The sequence below is a fragment of the Protopterus annectens genome, chromosome 17.part0 (assembly GCF_019279795.1).
Source record: "Protopterus annectens isolate FY-2018-M chromosome 17.part0, PAN1.0, whole genome shotgun sequence".
Taxonomy (NCBI): domain Eukaryota; kingdom Metazoa; phylum Chordata; order Ceratodontiformes; family Protopteridae; genus Protopterus; species Protopterus annectens.
The window spans coordinates 18,812,169-18,826,525 of NC_056751.1; the positions used below are offsets into that span (position 1 = coordinate 18,812,169).

General features: G+C 42.2%; 1 protein-coding gene across 1 annotated transcript in view; it reads right to left on the bottom strand.

The window, feature by feature from the left end:
* Window positions 1-14,357, bottom strand: part of HPSE (heparanase) — a 729,461-nt gene that overhangs the window by 184,736 nt on the left and 530,368 nt on the right. Inside the window, exon 9 of the mRNA XM_044059588.1 lies at window positions 7,039-7,153. Within this exon, the coding sequence (XP_043915523.1) occupies window positions 7,039-7,153 (115 nt within the window). The remainder of the gene's footprint in view (window positions 1-7,038; window positions 7,154-14,357) is intronic.

Here is a 14,357-nt window from a genome sequence, read left to right on the forward strand (position 1 = left end):
GCATAGTGGGATAAAGCCCTATGACCCATGTGTCCCAAGGCTGATTAGCACGCATTTGATAGTGCAGATAGGGTGGAAAGATGTGCATACCTGAACTAAGAGGGATCGATCTGCCAACCAGTGTAATGAAGCTCTAGAGAAAGCCAAAGTTCAGAGAAAAGATATCAGGCCAAAGAGGAATGGAGGACAGAGATGGTGCAACTGTCCTACAGGCGCTAGGTGGGGCATGCAATCTAGGCTACTACTCCTTGCTGGCTCCACTTCATGTGATGATGGCAGCATGTGTGGGAGGAATGTTGATACTAGAAAATAAGCCAGGACCCTTCAAGACAACAGCAGTACTCCATGCAGCTTGGCCTTCCCTTCCAGACACAAGCAAAAAAAAAAAAAAAAAAAAAAAAAAAAAAACTAAGCCAGCACTCTTGAAGTGGAAGAATGCATGTGCCAGTTAAGCAAGCTAGAAGACAGGCATAGTGGTCAGAAGAGGAGCTGCCCCCACAAAATCCCTGTCAGTTCCAGGAACAGAGATCTCAGTCTAGGAAGAAGAGGGCAGACAAGGTCACTGCTATCTAGCACACAGGGAAATGGACCAGTACACTTCTATGGCAAAGTACTGATTGCACACTCTGGGGTGAATGACTTGACCCTAACATGAAGGGAAGCCAGTGATGTAGGAGGAGATGGGGAATGAGAAAGAAGCATCAATAGCTATTTGGTCATATTTCATCAAGCACTAAAATGACCATGAAGGTACAACACAGCCACAGGCACAGTGGATACCCAAGAGAGCCTTGGGAGCCTGTTCAAACTTCATATATCAGTTCAGAAAAGGTGACTGAAATGAACCCTCCAGACCTGAGTTCATCTTTAAAGAACTTACACAAGCATTCAGCAGCCCATTCCATGCGAAGTAGTCAGGAAGCCATGTGCTTCAGAGTTGAAAGTCCTGTGGTGCATGCATTCCGGATCTTGATCTCAAAAGCAAATAACGGGGGGGGAGCATTTTTTTCAAGCACTCTCAATGCTGACAATAAGTAGGATGTTGACTCCTGACAGAGAGGAAGCACAACATGCTAGGTTTCAGAGGCCACTACAACCATAATGTTAGGCTTCAGAGAAGATTCAGGCTATGGTTATGGCCTAGCTTCACATGGACTTACCTTATTCCCTTCCAGCTCCTGCATTGTCTTGAGGAAACAAATCCTCCAGACATTCCACTAAGTGGAAATGGTCAAGTTCAAGAAAAGAACTAGTCATTAAGGGGGCATGTGGAAAGAGTATCTAAATGTAAAACACACTGCAGACTGCCCCTAGATAAAATCATGAAAAGCTACAAATGGTATAGGAATTATTTACTTAATATAAAATATTGCTGCTAGTATATAAGGATGTTTTGTCCATTATGCTTTTACAGCATGACAGATTAACTGGTAAAGTTGTTTCACTATTAAGCAAGTTATTAAAGTACACCGCACACGCCAGTTTGATGGTATTACTAAGAATACATAAACAACAAAAAGGATTTATAGATTATATTAATTACTGTTACAAGACATACCTGGTGCTAGTATGTTAGAAAACAAAAGATAACTTGTCATGTAAATATCAGAAAATGTGCCTTAAATCTTCCAGTGTAGAAGACAGTTTTGTTTAAAGTAAAATACCAGTGAAGATATCATGCTGAATAACATGGGAGCTGAATAGGACAGTGATATAAAGAATAAATAAAACGGTATTGGTTGATACAGCTTGTGGGCATTTTAAATTTAAATGACTGATATGCCACACCACACTGAGGTTGTAAATATAGACTGTGTCTTCTGTGTCTTATTTACTTGTACAATAACTTGCAGTCAATTAAAAACCTCCCAAGTTTCATCTCTGGAGCAATGGAAATAAGAAGGGAAATGTCTTGTTTTTTGTACCCATGATTAAAGCCATGACATATAATAGTTAAAGTCTTGCATGTCACAAGGGGTCCTAAACATATTTAACCATACTACTTTACAATACAGAACATTGCGGTAATACAAGACTACACAACAGAAATACACAGGAAGGAGTTAGCTTCATGGATGCTTGGTTTTTGATGTGTTCTAATAAACATGTAAAAAACACAGCAGTCCATGAGAGGCTGATTAGAGCTGAAGTTCATAAATCCAGTTAATGTACATTAAAGCATGCACAGATCAATTTTTATTATTTATTAAGTGTTGATGCCAATACAATGCAGGATATAGTAAGAAATAATTACACAACAATGTGTCTTACAAGCAGAACAAACATTATCATTATACTTTACAGAATGCATTTTTTAAAACTAATGCTATTAATTGTGTTAGTGAACTGGTCTACTGAAGTCCATTTTCAGCTATGACCTGGGCTGTAAGGATTGGTCCGTGATAGAATATCAGTGCTGAAAGCACGCTACAGATGCCAAAATAAGCCCAAAATGCAAAATACATCAACCCCCACCCCACCCCCATGACAGGTTCGTACTCTGGGCCATCAAGGAGACTAAATCCGCACCACTGACTACGCTGAGGGAAGGCCACTAACAGCAAAGATGGAGTCACACAGTATTTTCAGATGCAGCTCCCTGTACCAAGCACAATTTCCCTTAAGAGTATACAGGGAGCATGCTCCAGACTCACACAAAACTCTACACTGACCACGTTGGAGCTCTGTGTCCCTGTTCCCAGTAGCTGACACACACATTTAGATATTTGAGTTTCACACATACATACACACCTGGGAAAAGCTGGCACAGATTTACTAGCTGTGCCCCTTTCAGCCCAGACTCTGAAGTAATCACGCTGCCACAAGTCAGCTACCCTAAGGCTCTTACAAAGAGTACCCAATTATCCTGTTTAAAATTAATACTAATACAAATGGTAGGGTGTGACCAAAGCAGCAAGGCTTTCAGGAGTGGCCACAGTGTCACTAAAACAAGCATAAGTACTCTCAAGATGTTAAAAGTATTCGCTAAAGGACTAGCCACAATGAAGGTATTAAAATATTTAATGATAAATAACAAAACAGAAAACAGGAGAATACTTAATACAATAAACAACAGAGTTTGAACCACAGAGATATAAAAATAATATAGTTGGACAGTTTCTCACAGATGCAGAAAATAACACTAAACTAGTCTCACTAAGTGTCCCTGACTAACTAAAGAATCACTGTTCCCCAACTACTTACAAAAGCAAGTCAAGCTGATATGTGCTGAGTGTCTTACCACAGCAAAAGCCAGAGATGTCTTTGTCTGTGTGGATATGCAAGATATTTATCCTGTAAGAAATCTTTCCTGTCAGGTTCCAAAGTGCTGCTTTGAGAGTTCCAAAGAAAACAGATGCTGGTTAGAGGATGACATCACCTCTGGTCACCTAACTCTGGTACAATACACACAGAGAGCTTTACTAAGATCCGTGGTAGCATCTGAAAGCTATAACACAATTTCAAACTTTCCACCCTTCCAGGGTTCTCTGATAAACATACACATTTGATCAGTTACAACAATACTACCTAATATGCCTGGTACCAGAGCCATGGGCTCAAGCTTAATGCCAAGAAACGTATAGTTATCCCCTTTGGAAAAAAACATATACCCATGAATTACCACATAGGTGGCAGTACACTAAACATCAAAAGTGTGATGAGAGACTTAGGGACACAGATGGACAGTGGTCTCACCTTCGATAACCACATTGTCACAACAGTCAGGAAATCCTTCTATGTGGCACACCTCATCACTAAGGGCTTTTCATCCAGAAAAAAGGAGGTCATTGTCCCACTGTACTCATCCCTCATTAGACCCATTATAGAGTATAATGCCCTGTTTGGTATGTACCTCACAAGACATCTGCAACAGCTGGAAAGGCCGCAGAAATACCTCACTAAAAGAATTATAGGCCTAAAGCAGATGCCATATGCTGACTGTCTAAAAAACTCCACCTATACTCTGTGGCATATCGTCTACTCAGAGGCGGTCTCTGCTTAACATACAAGGCCATGTCAAACCCTGAGCTGTTGGACATGCTCCACTTGAAGAAATCCCAATCCCTCACAGCTACATGCTCCAGGGATCTAAACCTTGTCATCACAATGAACAAAACATGCTGGAGGGATAGGTTCCTGACCCAGAGACTCCCCATACTCTGGAATAGACTGCCCATACATGTCAAGCAGAGCACCTCCTTGGCCTTCTTCAAAAGGAAACTTTATGATTGGACGGGAGATAGGAAATTCACTCCGGGGATCATGTCAGTCGCCCTGCTAGACAGGGGTCCAGGGAAGTAAATATTCCGGAAAGAAATATCCAGGGAATTGTTATGGCTAGGCTTGTATTGGCCGATAATCTAGTACCAACCTATGAACATATAATATATATGCATACATTCTTTCTGTCCAGCAGGACCTACTGTTGATGCATTTTTAACACAAGTAACTTTAGAAATACATTTTTAACTCAAACATCTGTACAAATCAGTGTGATAGTCAAATAACAGAAAATGCTTTACAAAATTCCTGCTAGGTATCCTGGCATATGTACACATGCACTGCACTACTTTCCCTGATACAGATGGCAATACCTCGTAACATCACACCCCCCACTAACATTTTCGACCTCATGTAGCGAACAACAGCACCACTTACTTTTCAGAAATAGGCATGAAATGTTACAGTATGGGAACTGTAATGTAACAACAAAAAAGGTAGTTTAGTTTTGACTTTCAGTCTTTTGGAGGGTTGCATCCCCACACCCCATTACTAAAATACCCTGACTCTGAGATCATTTGGTTTTAGCAGTAAAATAAGTAATTCCTTCCCCAACTCTAAGGCTGTGCAGTTTATGAGTAGGAATATTTACATAGTTGGGGTACTGTGTATCTTGGGGGGGCTTGCTTCATGAAATGAAATATGTATATATCTAACATTACATTGTCTTCCTCATAAAGTTCATATAAAAATCAAATTGTTCTTTAATAACAGCTTCAACTACCATCATAAACCCAACAATTTACTAATGCCAGGTTAACCTGACAAAGTAAGTCTGCATGGCATTTATAGTGTGTATCTTTTAACTTTCAGTCTTCTATGTCTGGCTTTTACAATATATATCTGCTTTCAGTTTTAGTCTTCTGTGATTCTAGGAGTTAGAATTCTAACCTGCAGTTCTTTATCCATTTATATACATGAGCATGCAGCCTTACAGATCAGAAACTACCCAGTTGAAGAGTAAATCTGTGAGTTATCAAGGATGGATTTCAGTACACTGACAAGATATAAAGTTGACCAGGACCCTACAGTCCACTGAAGAAACATGAACTTTTATACCATTCACTTTTGCAGTAGGGTGAGTCCCCTTGCAATCCCATTACCCTCTGGACCCACTCTAAGGCCACACTACCTTGGAGATGAGAAGCCTCCATCAAAGAAATTAAGTATGACACTATATTCCATGCTTAAGTGACCTAAGAGTAAGAATGTTTAGGGGATTGCAATACAGCTTTCTCCTGAAAACAATAAATAAATAAATAAATAAATAATAATAATGATGATAATAATGATTCACTCTTTGTTTTTATGTGTAAGGAATGAAAAGTGTCCAGTAGATGCATGCATTACTTAAGTGCTGTATTGGCAAGTGACATTTCAATAAGCAGAATTTTCACCTCCTTATATTACATGCTTTGCATTTTCATTCTATCATTTTTCTGGTCTTTGAGTCGGTGAGCTCTAATCTAGTTGGCATGTTCCCTACTAGGAACCTTTTACCTTGTTACAAAGAGACTGAGCCCATTTCCACAAAAGAAATGTTATCTCTGAGGTAGTTTACATAAATAAGGAGGAGTACAGTCACAGCCCCCACACTGAGGTGGTAAGGGGGTACAGCTCCGCACTTTTTTGCAAGCTGAAGCTCAACAAATGCTGTTTTGACAGGCTGAGCTTGAGGTAAGTTATCATAAATCGAGATGAGTTATCATGAATCAAAATGTGCACAGATACTCTCTAAACAGATAAACATTTTTATAGCAGGATAAGGTTGTTTAACTCCGCATCACATTTAAATTTCTAAGCAGTTATGACAAACCACAAGGGCTTTGAAGTACATTTAAATTTCTAAGCAGTTATGACAAACCACAAAAGCTTTGAAGTCTTTACCAATGTTCTTTTGACAGTTTAACGGGACTGATTTTTTTGACAAATTAACTACATTCTTCTTTGTCCATTTATACATGAATGCGTGGCATGACCCATGCAAAGTACTGTAACATTATACTGGTGCCATCAGTCTCTGTAAGTTAGCACAGAGGATTAAGGCTATGAGCTGTTAATGAGCTGCTTCTCATCATCCAGGGCCTGGTTCCTCTCAGCCTTCATTTGCCTACTCTGTGACAATGTGAACAAATCATTTAACCAGACAGTGCTCTGAGGAAGCTCAGCTTTGCTCCTTAATGGTTACTTGGACTGCATGGCTAGTGGCTACTTACGAACCTATGCTTCATCTTTGGCAAAGGCAAAGTTTATTTAATAAATCTGAATATGTTTTAGTCATGAATACAGTAAAGAGATGATTATCTGAACTAATTGGGACCTAAGGTATTTCTGATAATCAAACTATTTGGATGGTCAAACATAATTGAACTGGATAAAAAAATTCTAAAAATGTTTTTGATTAACAATAAGCAAGAAAAATAAAACAAATACCCTGTAAGTACAAAACAGTATAGTATATTATTGTAGTACAAGCTCAAAAAACACTCACAAGCAAATATGTATAACGTTTACATATTCAGACTTCATGATTTGTTCTACATGAAAACTTTGGAAGGCTGGGTTCGGATAACTGACATTTCAGATAACCAACGTTCAGATAATCAACTCTCTACTTATATATATATTTCATAATAACTACATGAGTTTTATAAGTAAGTCTTTTGACTTAGTCAATACATCTTGCTATACACATTCCAATGGAACAGGGTAGAACTTAAGGTTGTACAAAGTGAAAACAGATGTATATATACTTACAGGTAAGGGTCTGAACTTTGAGTCCACAAGATGGTAGGTTCCTGCACCAAATATCACTTGTCTGACAACAACATCAATGCCCAGTCTTGCAGACAGTCCAAGCTTGTCGAGCCACCTTCAAATGAGACCAATGAGAAATTATGTTCTCAAATCTGCAAGGGACAGTATCACCTATAACTTTACAATCAAATTTATTTAAGTGTCTACAAGCAAAGCAATATGGCAAAGTATAAAACAAACACATATTCACAAAGAGGTAACAAATATAAGCAAACACTACAGAGGCAACCAGCCCCCTAAGAACAGGTCAAAAGGGTAGGAAGGTTTTAAGAGAGTATTTAAAACCATCAAGTGTCAGGGTCAATCTCAACTACCCTGCCAGGAACTTTCAAAGACATAGCCCTTCATATGCAAAAGAATCCGCACCTGAAGTATCAAGCCAAACCCTCAGAAACTCCAGCACCCAATGGTGGAACCACACAGATTGTGAGTAGGCTGATACCAAAAGAAAAGTTCCTTAAGATACAGGGGACCCAAGCTGTGAAGCACAAGATATACCAGGATGAGAACCTTGCAAGTGACAAGAGTTGAAACAGGCAACTAAGAAAGACTATGTACACAAGCATAACATTGTGGTCATCTGAATACCCCACTAAACAGATAGGCTACAGAAAGCTGCACCAATTGCAACCATCCAAGTTCAACATTTGGAAGCCACAGGTAATCATTACAGCCGACCAGTGTAAGCACAACTAGAAGTAAATTGGCTGATGGAATGTGGTGCTTAATTAAGGAGGAATTCCTCAGATGAAAACAAGAAGACTTGATGATGGCAGACTCCTGGTCCACAAGGATGATAATTTAATGAACTATCACACCTAGATTACTCACTTTCAACACAAATTCAATTGGTTACCATTAAAGATGATATATAGGCAAAAGTAGAACAGCAGAATTATAAATGGTAATATGAATGGTCACGGCAACAATCTTGCTGATGTTGAGTTTCAGTTTACTGTTGGTCATTAAATTATGGATCCATTCAAATTACAAATCAAGTTTGTTTATGGTCGACATATAATCTTGTAAAAAAAGAAAGATAAAGCTGTGTGTATTCAGCATAACAATGACAGATTAAACATCTCTTACAAATAAAGTCCCCTAATAGCAGCAATGCAAACAACAGCGGACCTAGAAATGAACATGTGGCACTCACCCCAAATGTCAATGGAAGGATGGCAAGGTATTAACTCCAGACAAAATCCACTTAGTACACCAGAAATGCAGGAGTCAAAGCACTGTTATACAACACTCAAGATATCACAATAGTAGGGCAAATGGTCAAGTAAGATATTATGTTCGACCATGTCTTATGCTAAGCAGAAATCTAAAAGGACCACAATGTATAAACAACATTATTTGCTGTTTGTTAGCAGATCATTAAATACCTTAACTAGGACTGTTTCAATGCTATGCTTTAACTGAAAATCAGACTAAAATGGGTCATAAATCTGATTAATTCTTAGACTGGAATCCAGATGCACATAGACGTCCTTCTCAGTAAGCTTACTAACAAAAAAAGAGGTTGAAGACAGGTCTGTAATTATACAAATTACCAGCATCCAAACTTACCTTCTTAAGTAAAAAGACTAACCTAGACCCCCGGTGATGGAAACTTTTAATTCATAAGAGACAGTTTGGAAATGTGATAAAGACTGGACCCCAAGATATTTAAGAAGGCTGTCAGAAGCTTGGCTGGACAAGGATCAAATCTACAGGTGGTAATACACATTCTGGAAAGCAGTGCGATAAAATAGAAGTTATGTTCTTACCATAACGTTCCATGTTAGTTGTCTTCTTCTCGCCTTCTTCTTGCTGGATGGGTTCGGAGCCGACCTCGGCCACCGGCCACTCTAAAGCTCGAGAGTTGGTTCCACCGGCTCGAGGCTCCCCTTATATCCCACAATGCTAGGCGAGAGTTACCTCAGATCTCGTTTGTAAGCTAACCCCAGCTTATAATAGTAACAGTATAACTGTAAACAGAGTCCACCTCTAACAACAGGAAGAAAGAAGGGTGACCTACATCCTGAACCAGGAAATATGCATAATAGCATATGTCTAAGAAAGAGGTGGTAGAAAGAGATCACAATCACAACTCCTCTAGGTCTGTCCAGGCCAGGGGAAGGAGGGTGGGGCCTTAAGAAGAAGGCGAAGAAGACAACTAACATGGAACGTTATGGTAAGAACATAACTTCTATATGTTAAGTTGTCTATCTCGCCTTCATTCTTGCTGGATGGGACCGCGTCCTAGCACCTTGTCCCGGTGGCCTAACGGAACAGACTCCTGAGAACAGTGGAACCAAAGTTAGCTCTATGCCTAGAAGCTAAATCCAACTTATAATGAGAAATGAAAGTGTGAGGAGTAGCCCAAGTAGCCGCTGCACAAATGGTGTCAATAGGCAGTCTGTCTTGGAAGGCTAAAGAAGTAGCCAAAGCTCTGGTGGAATGGGCCTTAGGTTTATCAGGCAGCTTTTGATGTCTAATTTCATATACAAGGGAAATCAAAGATGTTAGCCATCTGGATAATGATACCTTTGAAACTGAAAGTCCCTTTCTGCTTTCCGCATAGGAGACAAACAGCTGATCAGATTTTCTGAACTGTTTTGTTCTATCCAAGTAGTACCTCAATTGACGGTGAACATCCAGGCAGTGTAATTTTTGTTCAGACCTATTGGAGTATTCATAGGTTCATAGGTTCATAGGTTCATACTAGGCTATCTGCCCGAGGGCATTTACAAGCCTAGCCCATCGTTTTGTGGCTTAGGCCACCCCTTTAGTATGGGGAACTATACCCATTATTTTTCTGTGCCTCTGTCGAGCAGTGACACTGAGGTAATCCCTGGGGTATATCTGCGATCTCCCATCCATTGGTCAAGATTTCTCTTGAACAAGGCCAGCGAGGTGCTCTGCCTCACATGTACCGGGATTTTGTTCCACAGCATAGGGAGTCTTTGGGTGATGAATCTATCCCCGCACCAGGTCCTATTATTAGCCGTGTCAAGGTTTAAGTCTCCCTTGTGGCTCTGATGGATCTAGATTTTGAGGTGAAGCATATTCATCAAATCTGGGTTTGACATGGCCTTGTATGTTAGGCAAAGGTCACCTCTGAGCAAGCTGTTAGCGACTGAATAGAGCTGGAGTTCTTTCAGTCGGGCAGCATAGGACAGATTTTTGAGACCCTTTATCCTTTTGGTGAGGAACTTTTGTGGCCTCTCCAGCTGCTGCAAGTGTCGGGTCAGATACATTCCGAATGGGGCATTGTACTCAATCATTGGTCTGATGAGTGATGAGTAAAGGGAGACTATGACCTCCCTTGATCTAGATGAGAATCCCTTCATGATAAGGTGGGCAATGTAGAAGGTCTTCCTAACTACTTTAGCTACATGGGTGTCGAATGACAGACTACTTCTGGAAAAAAGACAGGTAGATCAATGCTTTGATTTAGATTTGACGTCGAGACCACCTTAGGCAAAAAGGACGGGTTAGTTCGTAAAGATACTCTGTCCTTATGAAACAAAAGATAAGGAGGAAGACAGCTGAGTGCTTGAAGCTCTGAAACTCTTCTAGCTGATGTAATAGCTACCAGAAAAATAGTCTTCCATGATAATAATTTTAAAGAACAGGAGACTGCAGGTTCGAAAGGGGAGAATCAAAGAAGCAAGAACTAAATTTAGGTCCCAAGGAGAAGGAGGATTTCTTATAGGAGGTCTGAGAAGAAAAACTCCTTTCAAAAAGGCTTTGCAAAGCTTGTGGGACATTAAGGCAGATTCAGAAATACCCACATGAAAGTTAGAAATAGCTGCCAATTGAACTTTAAGTGTAGAGGCAGATGAACCTGCATGGAAGAGTTCAGCTAGAAAATCAAGGACTAATTGGATGGAAGCAGTGAAAGGATCTATGTCCTTTCCTTGAGCCCAATATGTGAAGCGTTTCCACTTACTCAAATAAATCTTCCGAGTGGAAGATTTATGGGAAGCTATCAAAATATCTCTAACAGAGTGAGATAATTGAGGAAGCCTGGCTAAGGTTGGAACTGGAGGAACCAAGCAGTGAGGTTCAGAGAGGGAGGGAGCGATGAAACTGACCCGACTGATGGATCAAAAGATCTGGAACTAGGTCCAGATTCCACGGTCGCTCCAAAAGAAAACGATGTAGAAAGGGGAACCACACTTGTCGAGGCCAGTAAGGAGCAATGAGGATCAATGAGGCCTTCTGAGCGATAGCTTTCTGTATCACTTGAGAGATTAGTGGGAAGGAGGAAATGCATACAGAAGCCCCGGGGCCAAACTTGGACTAGAGCGTCTCTGCTGGGTTGGCCTGGTAAAGGGAATAGAGTGAAATATTCTCTGCACTTGCTGTTTTGGGGAGTAGCAAAAAGATCGCAGCAAGGCTGACCCCACTTGAGAAAAATTTCTCTCACTACAGAGTCTTTCAGAGACCACTCGTGAGGCATGAGTATAGCTCTGCTCAACTTGTCCGCAATTTGATTGGACTTTCCGGGGATGTGCGTTGCTATCAGAAACCGCTGAGAAGAAATCGCCCATTGCCACAGTCTGAGTGCTTCTCGACTTCTCGACACAGGGGGTATGACCTGGTTCCGCCTTGTTTGTTGATGTACCACACTACAGACATATTGTCTGTTTGGATTGCAATCGTTCCCAAGGGAAGAGAGTCTTGAAGGGCTTGCAACGCTAAAAGCACTGCTCTCATCTCCAGAACATTTATGTGCAAGTGGCATTCGTTTGGTTGCCATGTGCCCTGGACCGTCCTGCCCTGATAATGCCCCCCCCACCCGATCAGGGAGGCATCCGTTGTCAGAGTAGCAACCGGAGGAGGTGGAACAAAGGGTCTTCCCAACAAGAGCTGAGGGGAAGACATCCACCACATGATATGATTTTTGCACGCTATGATCATAATGGTGTGAGACATTGGAAGTTGCTGGTATGACCATTGAGTAAAGAGCATCCATTGAAGGATCCGCATGTGGAATCTGGCTAATGGAAGCAGAGGTATGGCGCTGCCATAATTCCCAACACTTTCAGAACTAACCTGGCTTTGATTCTGTTGTTGTTGAAAAGGAGTGATACCAGTTTGTGAATGTCTGTTATTCTCTGATGTGTTAGTCTCGCAGACATGTTTACTGTATCTAGATTTGCGCCTATGTAGGTAATAGTACGACAAGGCGACAAAACAGACTTTTCGCAATTTATTGAAATACCCAGCTTTTGACAAACGCGAAAAGTGTAATCCCTGGCCATCAGAAGGAGATGCTTGGTGGGAGCTGTGAGGAGCCAGTCGTCCAAATATGGAAACACCTGGAATCCTTGTCGTCTCAGGTGAGAAGCTACCACTGCCATGCATTTGGTAAACACCCGGGGGCAGTGGTGAGACCAAAGGGCAGGGCCCTGAACTGAAAATGACTGGTTCCCAGCCTGAAGCGGAGGAATCTTCTGGAGCGTCTGTTCATTTTTATGTGATAGTACGCATCCTGAAGGTCTATAGAGCACATCCAGTTTCCTTTGCCCAAAAGGGAAGGATGGATTGCAGCGTGACCATCCGAAATCTTGTTTTCTTGACTGATCTGTTCAAGACACTGAGATCCAAAATTGGTCTCCAGTCCCCTGTTTTCTTTGGAACTAAAAAGAACCTTGAGTAGATTCCGGATCCTTGCTGGTCTGCTGGAACTGGCTGAATTGCTCTTTTTGCAAGCAGTTTTGAAATCTCCAAAACCGCTAGATCCCTTTGAGCGGGTGGAACATCTGGAAGGGATTTTTTTGACTGATTTGGAATGTGAAGAAAGGGGATAGAATAGCCTTCGGAAATGATGGACTGTACCCATTTGTCTTGAGTCAGGGATAGCCAGGCTTCTGGGTACAGTGACAATCTTCCCCCGACTGCCTCCGAAGATGGGCAGTCGGGCAACACCTCAGGGATGCTGAAAGGGCTTGTCAGGAAGGCTTCCCGATTGCCCTGGTTCTGCGGACCCCCTGCCCCTAGGGCGGCGTCTACCATTGTTATTCCGCCTCTGCCTCTGGCAGGGAAATGACTCTGTACGTCAGGCGAAGTCCCTTGAGATTGTTTACGGAACCACATCTTTCCACCTTTCTGGCCTTTGGGGTAAGGCCTAGAAGGAGTAGAAAAACGGACTCCGGCGGCAGAAAGGGTCTTGCCATCAGTTTCGCACCTAGTCAAGGTTTCTTTCACTTGAGGACCAAAGAGGGATGATCCATCAAACGGGGAGTTAGTGAAAGACGTCTTGAAGGGGTCCGCAAAATTGCATAGCCGCATCCAGGCATGCCTACGTAAGGCCACACCTGTCCCTGCGGCTCTGCTCACTCCATCAGCCGCGTAAGAAAGAAGGCGCATGGAGGAGTTGGTTATGGAGTTAAGGGTAGCCAGCTGCATGTTCATCTTATCTTGGAAACCCGCAGCTGTAGGGTCCTTTAACATTTCACTCGCTTCCTTGATCAAGTCCCTTTGAAGACGAGTAAAATGGCACAGGTAGTTCAGCGAACGCATGGTAAATGTCGCTGACGAGAACATCCGCTTCCCGTACCTGTCCATGGACCTAGATTCCTTGTTAGGTGGATGGACAGGTACTGAAGGATCAGCTAGCTCCTTCTTAGTGGCAGCAGCTACCACCATAGCATCCACAGAAACTCCTTTTGTTAAGAACTGTTTGTCTGCTGGTGCCGTTATGAACTTGGAGGGTCTCCTGGGAGTGGGGTCCACTGAATCAGGAGCCGTCCATGCCTTCTTAGCAACCACCTGCATGAGGGGTCAAAGGGGTACACCCAGGAGGTGGAAGGACGAGAGCCAAACGCCTCAAGATACACAGATTCGTCCTCCGAAGGGTTGAGGGCTGGCCAATTTCCCCTCTGTTTCAGGATCTCCAGAATGTCTGCAAATCTTCAGAAGGGGAACGGGGGGAACCCTCAGAATCATCCAAATCTGTGTCTGACGTGATGGACTCAGGTGAGTCAATGTGTTTCCTCTTACACTTCCTCTTCCGAGGAGGCTCTTCTGCCAAATCAGGAGAGGCCTCGGAAGAGGATGAAATCCCCACAGGGGGTTCCTGAGGAGCTGGCTCTCTGCGGTCCGGGATGAGGGAGTGAGTCGACTTAACCTGAGGCACTGTAGAGGGAGGGGCGGATGGAGCCGACTGTGGAGTAGAGCCAGGCTCTAACACACTCCGCATGACCTCGAATGCACCCCTGTCAGGCAGAGCCAGAGGTCCCCGCTCCGAGAAGCTAAGAACC